A 14,420-nucleotide genomic window follows, 5' to 3' on the forward strand; every position below is an offset into this window, starting at 1 on the left:
ACAGGGTTTGCTGACGCCTTCCTGACGTCATCACTACCAGTCCTGTTTACGTGGATAATATGGCGCCCGAGAGGTGGCTTTTTAAGGATTAACATGTCCACGTACGTGGACAGCAATTTGGGCAGAATGGGAGAACAAATTTTATACATGTCATACAGAGGTATTACAGAAGTGTATTAAGCATACACTGAACCTTCGCGTGACGCCTTTCTTGTTCTTCCTTAGGCGTAGGAACAACGACAATGGAAGACCAAGAGAGACAGAAGAAACTGGAGGCCGGTAAAGCAAAGGTAGCTTTGAGTGGAGTTTTTAATTTTCCATATTCTCAGGGCTGTAAAAAAATATGTCATTGAGTTGTTTTGTAGAAGTTGTTTTGTACGTCACTTCCACCCACGAATGACAGCTGAACAGATCAGCTGCTCCGTAGCACGAGCGGCTGTGTCCCTGATGTTGGAAGAGTTGTTATTGAAACACGCGTTGCGTTTTAGCCCTTGGTTTTGTCCAGTAGCTAGCCAGCCAGGCAGCTAGCTAGGTATTGACAGCCGTTTGTTTGAACATCTCTTTCTTTATCAAAGTAAAAAAAAAAGGAGCATTTTTTTATCTCAATTTGAAAAAAAAATGTTGGAATGCTGTGGGACGGGATTACCAGGACCCGCCCTGAGCAGCTTGGTTACTAGTGCTTTTTACTGTCATTGATCTTATATCTGCTCAGCATTTGCATTTTTGTTAATTACCTACAAAAATACAAATGTGATCAAACTGCCCAAGGACGCCCAGCAAAGTTTCGATGCTTTGAAAATGTAGCCTGTATCTACATAGTCAACAGAGCTGTTGGTCTCTTTAAATCTAAACTACATACATGAGAATAATAATTAGATTTATAGAATGTAAACCGCCTTTACTTCTGTAATCAGCCTGAATTTGCGATGAATTTGTTTACGGCTAAGTTTTGACACATTTGAAAGGGGCACTCTTAAATGCACTATCGGTGTGACTGCAGCCTGCTTGACTCTAACACGGTGGAAGACGGTCATCTGAGAGCTATGGTGTAAAAATAGTACGGATATGCTGACTTCACCAAAGAGCAGGACATTCATATGCCTGAGGAGGATGGGAAGCAGATCAGGCTCATTGTGTATGTTATTCAAATTAAAACGGGACAGACATGAATTTAATAAAACTCCACATATACCAGTGCATTTCCCTCAGTGCTTTGCCAAGCTTATGCCCTGGAATAATGAACAATACCAGGATTTGACGTCACCGTATTTGCCATAGTTAAATGAGTGTAGTATGGCTCTGTTTGTTCTATAAATACTTTTTTTTTTGCTTGTTTTTTGAGTCATAGCAGTGTAGTGGGCAGCGCTGTCGTCTCACAGCAAGAAGGTCCTGGGTTCGAATTCGGCCTGGGCCTTTCTATGTGGAGAAAGGCCCACACAGTGGTATGACATTAAAACACTATTTGGAGAAATTCAGGTAGTGTTTTTCAATATCAAACCATTGTTTGACAGCCGTAATGAACAGCAGCTAGGCCCCAGTTCACAGATATCAGGTGTATCATAAAGTTTTTTTTACACTTTCCCAAACCCCCCATCCCTCAGTTTTGGAAACAAACTTAGCAGGGCTGCCATGTTAAAACTGCCAAGTGTACATTAAAATAAAGTTCAGTGGTGTGTCGGGTTGGCAGTGTAATATAATGGTGTGACTGGTCGGCAGTGTCGTATAACGGGTAAGGAACTGGTCTAGTGACCGAAAGGTCACAGTCTTGATTCCTGGGCGGGAATCAAACTGCCACTGTACCCTTGAACTCCAGCTGTATGAATGGATGAATGGTAAATGCTATGTAAAAAGTTGCGTAAGTCGCTCTGGATAAGAGCGTCTGCTAAATACCTATAGTGTAATGCGATGTGTTTAAAGTCAGGTAAATGGGCTGCATTTATATAGCGCTTTCATATATATTCATATATCCAAAGCGCCAATCAGCTTGTTGGGAGCAATTAGGGATGAGGTGTCTTGCTCAGGGACACTTCGACACTCCCCGGGCGGGGGTTCGAACCGTCTACCCTCCGACTGCCAGACAAGCGCTCTTACCTCCTGAGCTTTTGGAGGAGATGCAGCTAAAGTGAATCTACAAATGGAGATTCTAATTCCGAGCGGTTGTGAAGTTTCGGTGGGGGGCACGTGGATGTCACGTGGCCCATTGGAACAGAATTTTCTGATCGTCTCAGAAAGATATTAATGCAGGGCTGTGGCCTGTGTTGGTGAGGCTAGCGTTAGCTAACTGTACTGACAGCATATATATGTAATTATTATAATCACTTTGAGATGTTACAATACAATATAAGGATAATTACAATTATGTACATTTTTACAAATATCGCTTTTTCTTGATTTGTATTTCCTTCTGGGGGTGGGGGAGCGGGGGATTGGAAAAACCCAATAAAGTTATTAAAAGAAAGACAGGAAAGTATGTCAAATTTTATTGCAGATCTAACTTTGATTTTATTTTATTTTTTTAAACTACTGAGTACCAATAAATCTTTTTGATTTTTATATATTAGATTTTTAGATAATTGTATTGTTAAAGGTATAGTTTCCAAATATAAATATCATCTGTGTTACTTTTAGGAGCACTCACACAGACATTTATGGGACTAGTCAATGCAATTTTTGGCACTTTAATATTAACACATCATTGTGATAACTTTATGCAGATATATACACAGTGAATTACTGATAAATACGTATGTAGTGTTTGTATTCTTTCTCCTCTCTGTCATAGACACATATTTTTAAAACTTATTTCTACTTTAAACCTGTTTCCAGTTCAATATTTCAGTGATCTTGACTGGTGATACCAAAAAAGCAACAACACACAATAACCACATATGTTATAAACTAAATATCTTTATTGGTGAAGCCGTTCAGTGCAGTGATGGGGACACTGTGCTGTAGGAGGCACATCCTTCAATTGAGACACTTAACTGCGGTCCTGTCTCACTGTGGACATTAAAGATCCCCCAACACTTTTTGCAAAAAGGTTCCCTGGTGTCCTGGCTAAATTCCCAACCTGGCTGTCTAAACCTGCCAACTAATCATTCCCCAGTTTCATTGGCTAAAATCATCCTATTCCTTGCCACCTCAGCTGGTGTGTGGTGAGTGTTCTAATGCAAAGTAGCATCACCCAGATGGGTGTTACACATTATTTATTTATGTATTTATGTATTTTTGAAGTGTGAATTATCCAGGCTGCGATAAAGACCGGGTGAAACGTGTTTTTCCAGCTTGCTGAATACCGACAGAGGAAAGCAGATGGACAGAAGAAAAGCAAGAAGAAGAGGAGAACGGCGGAGGCCCAGGGCACGGGCACAGGCACGCGGGATGAGGAGGCGCGCGACCAACCGTCGGGCCAGGAGAGGACACGGAGCGGAGCCGACTCCCCTGCCACTGAGTTTACCATCAGCAGGAAGCTGCGCAGTGGAGAAACGGTCAAACATGACCAGACCTTCACCATAGAGGTACGGAAGGCCGGTCAAACATGACCAGACCTTCACCATAGAGGTACGGAAGGCCAGTCAAACATGACCAGACCTTCACCATAGAGGTACGGAAGGCCAGTCAAACATGACCAGACCTTCACCATAGAGGTACGGAAGGCCGGTCAAACATGACCAGACCTTCACCATAGAGGTACGGAAGGCCGGTCAAACATGACCAGACCTTCACCATAGAGGTACAGAAGGCCAGTCAAACCTGACCAGACCTAAATATAGAGGTACAGGATACGGTCAACCGTGATCAGTATTGCACTATAGGTGTATGAAAAACCTGTCCCTTAGTAAGGCAGGAATATTCTGTGTTTAGTATTTTATCAGTAGTGTAGACTGCTGACCTTGAAATCTTCCCCTAACAGTGTGTGCTTTGACTGCTTGCATGGCTAGACTTGCGTGTTTGATAGATTTACCATGTGACCGCTTGCACGCTTGCACCAATAATTGCACACTTTCACCAATTCGTTCCAAAATTACATCCAAAAATTATATGTTGTTCACAATTAATCCATCTGACGGGCAGACAGATTGCCAGTTACTCCTGCTTGACAACTTATGACTTATGACAATTATCTTATATGTACAATCTTGAAGAAATGGTGAGAGTCCCATAACTTGCGCATTAGGTTTTGTGGTGATAGCACAAACTGTTATACAGAATTGTGACAAATATTGTCATAGGCCACACTAGTGATGCAAATTCCATGCAATTCTTTTAACTGATCTTTGGCGCCATTTATCGATTTATAATGATTAACTGATAAGCTTAACATCTACTATATGGCCTATGAAAAGAATCACTCAAAATATGCCTACCAGTTAATGAGTTGTATATATCAGAGACGTTTTATTAAGACATGCTCAAACAATCATGAAAACATGATTTGAATTGTGTATTAAAGGGGAACGCCCCAAAAAAGTTTTCTTGTCTTTTTTCAAGTTGGTCAGTGGTGACTGTTTTTTATCCTGTCGGGGCAGTTTGTATATCATGTTTATTATCTTGGTCGAATAAAGCTATGTAGCAAACTTAGTGCATATTGGTTAGAAGTGCCAGAGGGGGGAAAACTTTTTTCCAAAAATTCAAAATAGCGGAAAATCTATCTGGGGTACTTTAATGGTTTATTTAGCAAATTTGCAAAGCTCATTCAGGAAATAGGCGCCCCCCTCTCTCTCTCACATATATCTAATGCAGCTGTGTTCTGCATGGATTACTGTTTCTTGTTCTCCAGAGTAATAGCAGCTTCCTTCTACATGCTTATTAGTCAAGAAGAGAGTACTGTATAACTAGTTTTCTGTTACGTTTCACTGATTGAAACATTAAATAAAAAATTTAAACGTATGGCTTCGATCATGCGTGTTATGTCTATGACTATTCATTTCTTAGAAACATGGGATCAGCAGGTAAGCAATGCACTTTTGTTTTCTAAAAGCGTGTGTGCAAACTAATTAAACAGGACAAAGCAAGTGTCAAAAATAGAAAGTAATAAATTATTGAGAATTATGCAGTTGCCATTGGCTACATCAATGAATTTCAAAAAAAGAAGATGAAAGCTCTTATTAATCCACCCCGACTACCAAGACATTGTGTGGACAATGTGGATGGACACAATAACGGCTTGATTTTCAGTAAAAATATGAACAAATCACCTAAATGGCATTGCAGAATGAATTGAATGTCGGCAATGTGTTACTTTTACTATTAACATTACCAAAAGTACGTCTCCCCTTGTTTTCCACTGCTGGGGAGTGTCTGATGTGCCTGTTGCACTCCCTGTGTTCTGTGCTTGGTGTTGCATCCGGTTGCCAGCACCCCGTCTCCATATAAGCTGCGAATTCAAATTGGCTCGTCTGTTTATTCACATCGAGGTGCCAACATATTCCAGTAAGGCAGACTGGGAAGCCTTCCATGACCAGTTTGAACTGTTAGCTAGTGCAGTGGGCCGGGTTGGATAAAAATCAAGCTTTGTTGTTAGCATCACGCCAGACAGACAATGCGTTAGCTTGCAGGCTACTTCCTAGCTCTGATGGAAGAAGTGACTATGGGGCATCGGTCGGGGTTCTGCGTAGGCGGTTTTGACGGTGTACAAAGTCCGGCCTCCTGCGATTCAAACTGCCCAGCAGGCCCGGACCGCCGCGTGAGCCCCACGGCGGTTGTAATGTAATGCAATGGCGCCCCCAGCTGGTATCTACAATTTTCACTCAAACAGCAAGTTTTCCCCCATTGGGCTCCATTCATGTTTGACAGCAAAAATAAAATGCTTCCACTCAGATTACTGATGTTAACGCCATGCATTATATTAGGAAGAAAAATCACTTATTATTTTTTTAGAGGTAAAATATTTTTTCCCTACCACAGAGGCAAATATATGCATTTTTTAAATTTATTATTTATTTTAGCCAACGTCTGCACTATTTCCTCGTTGTACCTGTGATTTAGGGACACAACTGAGCATGTCAAAGTTAAGGACAATTGCTGATTGTAGACAGGCTAGTACATTCCTTGGCTTGACTTATTCTTTCCCCTTGGTCACTGTCTAGCGTTGAAAGTCTTTGACATCTTTGTGAAATGACTCCTGATTTATACATAAATAAATGACTCTCGTTAATTCCTGCAAGATGAAACTGTCAAAGTATTTGACCTAAAGTTTGAATTCAGTGCTATCACTGTAAGTTTGTTCCTAGAAGACACACAATAGAAGCACATTTTCAACCCTAATAGAAAAAAAATGGCTCTAAAAATAATTATGCATGTGAATAATTAACAAATTAACATTTTCTGTTTTAGCCTGAAAGTGAGGTGTCCACTACAGCAGAAGACTGCACATCTGAGGTATGGCTTCTGGCCAGTGTGAATCGTGCTATTTTTTTCTACAGTTTATGGTACTGTGTCGTGACTTCATTTGTAAGACCCTGGCTAAAAAAATCCATTTAAAATTTTGCATAACAGTGACATTGATATGACGATTGATAACAAAATGTAATCAATATTGGGGTATTTTTAAGGAGAATTCGGGGGGAAAAAAACTGGTTTATTTTCTTCCTAGGGTTTAAAGCAGTGGTCTTCAACCCTGGTCCTGGAGAGCTACAGGGTCTGCTGGTTTTCATAGTGACTCTGCACTTCATGAATCAATTAGAGCAGGTGATTACACAGTTAACTCAACTCACCCGGTGTCTTGGGTCTCAATCGGGTGCTGATTTTAAGGTGAAAACAAAAACCAGCAGACCCTGTAGCTCTCCAGGACCAGAGTTGGAGACCACTGGCTTAAAGGGATCCAAAGGGGTTTTCTTCATGTGGAATGCCAATTCTGTGTTTGGCTCTGGCCTTCTGGCGAAATGTTCGAACTGTTTCCTGGGACTACTGATGAGAGCACCATGTGACTTAGCATGCTTTTTGTCGGACACTGCTGTTAAAATGCTACATCTATCTATATGTATGTCTATCTTCCTGTCTGCCTGGAACAGGCAACCCATTCACAGTAAACTTGAACTTGAACTCTGCTACTGGGATAAACCTGTTAATTGCACACAGTTTTCTCAGGGAGTTGTGGAATTTATTTTCTATGAAGAATTGACTTGGGTGCCAACGTGCTGTGTGAAAACTTGACTTAATAAAACGCAACAAGTGGCGTGAAGTGGAGCGGTCAGCAAGGCCATCCCAGGCGTGATTTACGATGATAACAGCATTTCGTATTGAAAGTAAATGAAATAGCCACGGGCACACACACAGAATTCCGAGACTGCAAGGGAGTATTGTGAGGATTGTATCTGGGTGAGAGTCTTTGTTATTGTTCCCGCACAGTGTATGTACTCCTGGCCTGTTTAATGTCTGCCGTTGTGGGCTCCAGGCCTGAGGAATTTCTCATTTGAAGACGAGTGTCTGCACCCCCGCTATTTTAATGGTAACCGCAGTGCTCCCTGATGGGAAAAGAGCTACTTGACATTTTCAGAGTTGTAAATTATGCTAAATTGTTCTGGCTTGGAGTTAGATCAGGGTAGGGGGGGTGGAGGGGTATGGGGGGGGGGGAGTGGGCCGAGTTGAGGTCTGTGACATCATACAGCGAAACCGTCACGGGCAATGCCTTCTGGGATGCGGCGAGCTTTACGTGTGCTCGTACGTGTTCTGCCGTTAGCAGCAACGTAAGGGGCGTCTAATTGTGTCCGACTCGCGCAGGAGGAGGACCTGGGTGTCCCCGGGCCTGGGTCCAATGGGGACGAAGGCTGGCGAGCCCGGCTGCGGGCGATGGAGGACGAGCTGACGGCGAAGCAGCAGGCGACGGAGGAGGTGACCAAGGAGCTGGAGGAGCTCAGGGCCGCCTTCGGCGCAGAGGTACCCTCCGTGCTGCGTCGCTTCGGTCCGTGAGAAATCGCGACGTCCACGGACGTCTCCGTATAGTTCGTTAAGAATTGCCGTCATTGATGCCATTTGGAAAACTAGAATACGACACTGAGTGTTTTTAATATTCAAGTATGTTAATTCCGTTCTGACGGAACATTTATGCGATACAGATCTTAAATTGTTGAGCTGTTGATGATTTAAGAAAAGTAAATGTATCTGACGGTAAATGTTGATAAAGGCGGTAAATGCAGCGTCTAGACATTATTTGCTAGACGATGTGGGACAAGTAAGGATGAATTAAAAATGTGTTTCTTTTCTGAACCCAGTGGTTCCAACAATCAATGCCCTTGTTAAAATGTTCAGCACAGTCTGAATACTGAACACCAGCGATATTGCGTGCTAGAACCCCTCAACTAACCTACGTATAAAATACATTTTATTTGATTTAATTTAATAATCATTATTGAAAATGAGAATTATCGATTAAATCACAGAATTCTTCGATAGGTCAGTCAACAGTAAACTGGTGACGTCATACCTACCCCGGCGGCCATGTTGTTCACACCAATAGCTACGGCAGTTGGGAGCCGGGGGGGAGAAGAGACCTCAGCACCTTCCCCCCGCCCCCCTCCCCGAAAGCACTGAAAGTTGAAGTTTGGGGGGGTTTCACTAAAAGGATAATGAATTAATCCAAAATAATAATACATGACTTTGGGTTTGTTTTTTTTCCCCCCAAAGTCGACAGTCACTTTCTGTCGTAAACTTAAAAATCGCTTAAGTTTACAACAGGCGTCTGAGATATTAAGTGACTTTGAGGCGAAGCTACATGATACTACAATTCCCATGAGCACTGGGTGCACACTGTGCTCATCCCACTGACCCATTCGGTGTGCTCTCTCCTGTCTTGCCTCCTCAGTTGAGGTGGGAGTGTAATTGATGAGAACTCAGCCCAAATAAAACCATTGCCAAACAATGCGCACACATTAGTAACACACTGTACTTGTGGAGAGCGCATATTCTGATAATTCAGCTGTGATCGGAAAACAAGGAACTGACAGAACGTGCCGCACCGAACACAGAAAGCAACAGTGGCTTGTGGTAAAGGAGCATAAACTTTTGACGGATGGATGTCCGTGATCTCAGAGTTGCTTCAGCTGCGCGTGCAGCTGAAAATGTCCTCCTTTGACTCATGTATGCGCAAGCCCGACTTGTCAGCTGCAGTTTGCTAAGAAGCGGTGGCTGACGTCGTGCTTCCGGGGAAGAACACGTGCTTGTCTGCGCCGTCCCGCGTTCCAGCAGTGAGCGCTAACGATGAAAATGGTTGGGCGTTCCAAATTTGGAAGAAAATGACACAGAAAAAAGAGAAAGTCTGAAATTTTTTTTAGTGAATTTGGTCTTTTTTTTGTCCTCAGCTGCAGAACTTCGAGGCGGCCATAAACCAACGCGACGGCATCATCACGCAGCTCACCACCAACCTGCAGCAGGCTCGCAAGGAGAAGGACGACATCATGAGGGAGTTCCAGGAAATGACAGATCGAAGTCAGAAACTGCAGATCCAGTTCCAGCAGGTATTCAACGGATATTGCATCTTCAAATATGACGCGTAGTTCCATTTCAGATGTTTTAAGTAAAAGTAGGAGGTTAACAGGTTGAAAAAGCAGGGAAATCAGAGAATGTCATAGCACTCTTTCGATATTTTGTATGGATTTGGACACAACATTCCCTCGTTATCCTAGAATTTCTTGAAGTTTTCCATCAAGAAACTTCCTACGGAAGAAGGCTATTTGAAGCATGTTTGAGACTTTTGGTTGCAAAGTCATTTTTGGGGAACGTGCATTTTTGAGTGTTTACTTCCTACAAGTGCTGCCGTTAAAAGCTCTCTGTCTGGAGTGTATTAGTTTTGGGATATGCTTTGTGTGTAATGATTTTTATTTTTTAGACTCCCGGCTAGTTACAGCCAACCAGGGGTTTGTCTTATAAAGAAATTACCTCCCGCTTGTATAGTGATATTATGTTTCCAAAGGCTGTACATATGCGGCCTAAAACTTCGTATCAGTATCAGACTCTTAAAATGCAACAAATATGGCTGCTTGTGACCTTTCATGTAATCAGTAGCATACATGAAATGCTTCCAGGGAAAAACATCACCACTGTTGTCTATTGGACCTTGCAGCTTCCGTGTGATTGGTAAAAACAGGATCACATGGAAGCTGTATGACCTCTCAGCTGTTGAACCAACAGGTAACAGTGGTGATGTTTTTTCCCCCGGAAGCGTTTCGCGTATGCTAAAAGTGGTAATAAATCTATGTGTACAGTTCACGTCTACATTACATTACATTACAGGCATCTGGCAGACGCTCTTATCCAGAGCGACGTACAACAAAGTGTTTAACCATAACCAAGAACAAGTGTGTCGAAAACCAGTACCGTTCCAAGTGCAGGGAACAATCGCATAGTTCAACTTGGACCCTCTAGGTTAAACTGATTAAACTAACACAAACGAGAACAGCAACATATAACGTCTATAATTAATGTCTCAACATTGGTTGGGTCTGATGATGTCCAGATCTCATATGAAATATTTTCCAACCCGATTTCAGTCGCTGTACTGTATGTCGTACAGCTGCAGAAAGCGAAGTTTTGGTTTGGTTGATCTCCTCCGTGTTTTTTGGTCGTTTCGCAGCTGCAAGCGGGTGAGAACCTGCGGAACAGCAGCCACAGCAGCACCGCGGCGGACCTCCTCCAGGCCCGGGTGCAGATCACCAGCATCCAGCAGCAGGTCGAGCAGAGGGAGACCCAGGTGAAGGTCTGCTCGGAGAAGATGGAGGAGCTGCAGCTGCAGATCGGTCAGCTTCAGCATAGACTCGGCCAATCTGAAACGGTAAAATAAACTGTGTATATATATATATGTGCTGGTTTTGCTGTGTTTTTTATTCTGTGGGTAGAGGGAGGTTTTCAATGTTTTTTACATTTTGTCGCATTGTGACATTGTGAGATCATTACACTATTAAATATTTATCATTTCTAATAGTGTTACCTAGTTTTTTCTGAATCTGATATTCACAGCCTACTTCAAAGCAAATTGTATGTTTAAAAAAAAATGCATTTCCACTTTTACACCCTGCCTGCATGCGTGTGTGTGTGTGTTTTCGAATATTCAGTGCATGAACACTCATTTGTGCAATAGCCTCTCTCCCTGTGTGCAATAATGGTCAAATCTTCTCAGAAAATTGAATTAATTAAATGAATATCATTTGGCCTTCAAAACAAGTTGGTGAGGGATCAGGACAGATCAGGATTTGGTAAACCAAAACATTAAATGTCCAAAATCAAGTCACTTTGAAGAGCTATTGGGTTCAATGAAGGAGATGGGGAAAAAACTAGTTACTCCACCCACTGCACCTAACCGAATCTGTTTTAATTAAAAATACATTTGCTTTTGTTGTTTTTTTACAGTTGGGAAGAACGCAAGAAGAACATTTTTTGCAAACGTTAAACGAAAAGGATACGCTGATCGCAGAACAGAAGAGGATTACAGCTGACCGCGAAAGCTTGCTGACAACGGTGAAGAACGATCTGGAGGAGTCGCAGAAGTCGCTGGACGACCTCAGAGCGCAGGCAGCCGAGCGAAGCCGAGAGCTGGAGAGCTGTCAGGGTGAGTTGTCCGGCTCGAAGCAGAGGGAGCGCATGTCGTCCAGCGAAATACGGCAGCTGATGGCCACCGTGGAGGACCTGCAGAAGCGCAGCCACAAAGACGGCCGGTCGGAAAGCGACGTGGCGCAGAAGTTCGAGGCGGACGCGGAGAGGAAGATGGATCAGCTGAGGGCCGAGCTGGACGAGATGTACGGGCAGCAGATCGTCCAGATGAAGCAGGAGATGCAGACGCAGCACTCGACGGAGGTGCGCAGGCTGAGGGAGCGGGACAGGCTGGAGCTGGAGGCGCTGCGGGCTCAGTGCTCCGCGAACGCGGAGCAGATGGACGCGCTGAGCCTGAGGATCGCCGAGCTCCAGCGGGACGCGGGAGCGGCGGAGGCGCTGCAGGAGAAGGCGCGGCGCGAGCTGTCGTCCGCGTCCGAGGAGAAGCTGAAGCTGCTGGGCCGGGTCGAGGACCTGAGGCATGAGCTCCGCTCCGTCAGGAAGGCGGAACGGGCCTCCCAGACCGCGACCGGCCAGGAGGGGAAGAACGGGGAGGTCCAGAGGCTACAGGCCACCATCGGCCACCTGGAGGCCCAGCTGGCAGCCGTTCAGGAGGCCAACAGGGACCTGGAGTCCAAGCACGAGTCGGAAGTCACCAACTACAAGATCAAGCTGGAGATGCTGGAGCGGGAAAAGGACGCGGTGCTGGGCAGGATGGCGGAGTCCCAGGAGGCCGAGCTGGAGAGGCTGAGGACACAGATGCTCTTCAGCCACGAGGAGGAGCTCGCCAAACTGAGGGAGGACCTGCGGAAGGAGGGCGCGCTGCACCTGGAGAACCTCCGGGACGAGATGGCCCTCAAGCAGGAGCGCGCCGTCCGCGACCTTCAGAAGGGTCTCCAGGAGCAGCTGCGGGCGACGAGGTGCGAGAAGGAGAGTTTGGCCGCCGAGAAGGTGGCGCTGTTGAATAAAATCAACGTGCTGGAGGAACGTCTGAATCGGTCTCCAGAGAGCGCTAGCGCCAAGGAGCTAGCCGCGCGGCTGGAGGAACATCAGGCAGAGATGGAGGGGATTAGACGAGAAGAAAAGGACAAGGGTGCGGATTTGTTGAGAAAGACTGAAGTGGTCATAAGGATGGACGAGGAGAGACAGAAAGCTTGGAAGCCTCAGTCAGGAAACATCAGTCTTAAAGAAAGCAGTGAAGCCGTCAAAGAAGAAAGAGAGGGAACGCTTGAACAAAACCGACGTTCAAGGACACAGGGGAAGGCCCTGGCTGTAGAAAATGAGCAATTGTACGAGCGACAAATAGAGAAAGGTGAAATTCAAAAACGGCACAGCACGTTCTCTTTCACTGAGAAAAACTTCGAGGCGGATTATGAGGAGCTGAAGGAAGAATATGCCTGCCTCCTTAAGGTGAAGGGAGAACTGGAAGCAGAGATTCTCAGGGTGACAGCGGACTACGAGGTGAAACTGAGCGACCTGCAGTCGCAAATTCGGAAGCTGCAGGAGTGCGAAGCTCAGCCCCGCGGTCTGCAGAGAGACAATGGCGAGGCGGACAAAATGGAGGATTTCACCGACGGCAGTAAATCAATGGAAGAAAACGCAGGCGGGCTCACCGAGGCGCTTCAGCGGGGCGAGAGCGGGCCGTCTCCGCGGCGATCCGAGCCGCCGGCGCTGAGAGGCGACGAGGCAGAGCAGGCGATGGGGGACGCGCGGCGGGCCAGCGCGGAGAGAGACGGGCGGCGGGATGTCGCCATGGGAACGGCGAGCGCGGGGCTGCCTGCGGTCCTGGCCCGCGGCGGCGGCTCCTGCTCGAGCCGGGATCGTCACCGGCGGCGGAGCGAGCCGTCGGGGGCGGGGGCGGGGGAGGGGGCGCCCTCCCCCTCCCCCTCCCCGCTGATCGTCGCCGGGGGAGACGGCGTCGCCCGGGCGCCTGAAGAGCGGCCGCCGCGCGATCTGTCTGGCGGGGGGAGGCGGTCCGCGGGGCCGTCCGTCTCGGGTCCGCGCGCGGGGGGGGGCGCCCCGGCGGGAGAGGCTCCTCGCGGGGACCCCGGGCGGAGCGAAGCGGATTCGGCCGCGGCGCAGCGGGAAGCCCAGGCTCAGAGGGAGGAGAGGCTGAGGATGCTGCGTACGCCGCAGCGCGGGGAGAGGAGCGCGACGCCGCGGCAGGCTGCCGCTCTCGGACAGGTAGGCAGCCCTCCGTCTCTACAGCCCTTTGTGCCGACAGCTGCTGCGGTCCCTTATAAAACAAAATCACTGCTGCGGAATAAATTAACTTGCCTTTTCTTCTCCCTGGAGACTCAAACCCGCTTTGTATTCTGTGAGCCCCGGCGATAGAGTCTGTTTGACAAACTGAAAATTCTCAGAGATGTTCAGAGAGGTAATTGTATGATGATCGTTTTTTATTTTATTTTACCTCTCTAAGTGAGGCATTTGAGCATGTTATGATTTCAGCTGCTGGTAGGCTACAGTGTTATTAACCCCGTCCTGTAGCGGGCTGATGTCTCCTGGCCGATGGGAAATGGATTTTAGATGCAGAACTTACGCTTGCGATCGCGAGGACAATTTGTCTTGTGCCCGTGAGTCTATTGAAGGCACTTAATATGAGAGAAGAGGGGGGAAAAAAAAAAAACATTGCAGCGATTGAGAGCATCTATTCAGCATGCACCTTAAGTACCAGGCTTTGGTTATTAGAAGCCATTTGAACATTTATTTTTAACCGGGTACTTCAGCTGGTAATATGAACGGGGGCTCTTTTTGAATCCCCGGACTTACTGAGCTTCTGGAAAAAAAATTATAAGAAAAACAAGGCATTTAAGGGGAGAAGCCATTTTGTCATAACCACTTGTGTGGTGTAGTTCGCACTTGAATACGGCCTTGTATCGTCAGACGAGACATCA

The 14,420-nt window shown here is 46.0% G+C and overlaps 1 protein-coding gene across 13 annotated transcripts in view; it reads left to right on the forward strand.

The window, feature by feature from the left end:
* Positions 1–14,420, forward strand: part of akap9 (A kinase (PRKA) anchor protein 9) — a 68,084-nt gene continuing 53,664 nt past the window's right edge. For 11 of the 13 annotated variants that reach the window (XM_064348849.1, XM_064348857.1, XM_064348853.1 and 8 more), the window contains exons 1-7: positions 232–290; positions 3,285–3,518; positions 6,337–6,381; positions 7,723–7,878; positions 9,300–9,455; positions 10,571–10,768; positions 11,344–13,707. In XM_064348849.1, coding sequence (XP_064204919.1) covers positions 243–290; positions 3,285–3,518; positions 6,337–6,381; positions 7,723–7,878; positions 9,300–9,455; positions 10,571–10,768; positions 11,344–13,707 — 3,201 coding nt within the window. In that variant the 5' untranslated portion in view covers positions 232–242. Of the gene's footprint in view, positions 102–231; positions 291–3,284; positions 3,519–3,593; positions 3,734–6,336; positions 6,382–7,722; positions 7,879–9,299; positions 9,456–10,570; positions 10,769–11,343; positions 13,708–14,420 lie in introns of those variants that run through there. The other 2 variants (XM_064348854.1, XM_064348863.1) reach the window with 2 other exon arrangements.

Source organism: Anguilla rostrata, chromosome 8 (assembly GCF_018555375.3).
Source record: "Anguilla rostrata isolate EN2019 chromosome 8, ASM1855537v3, whole genome shotgun sequence".
NCBI lineage: Eukaryota > Metazoa > Chordata > Actinopteri > Anguilliformes > Anguillidae > Anguilla > Anguilla rostrata.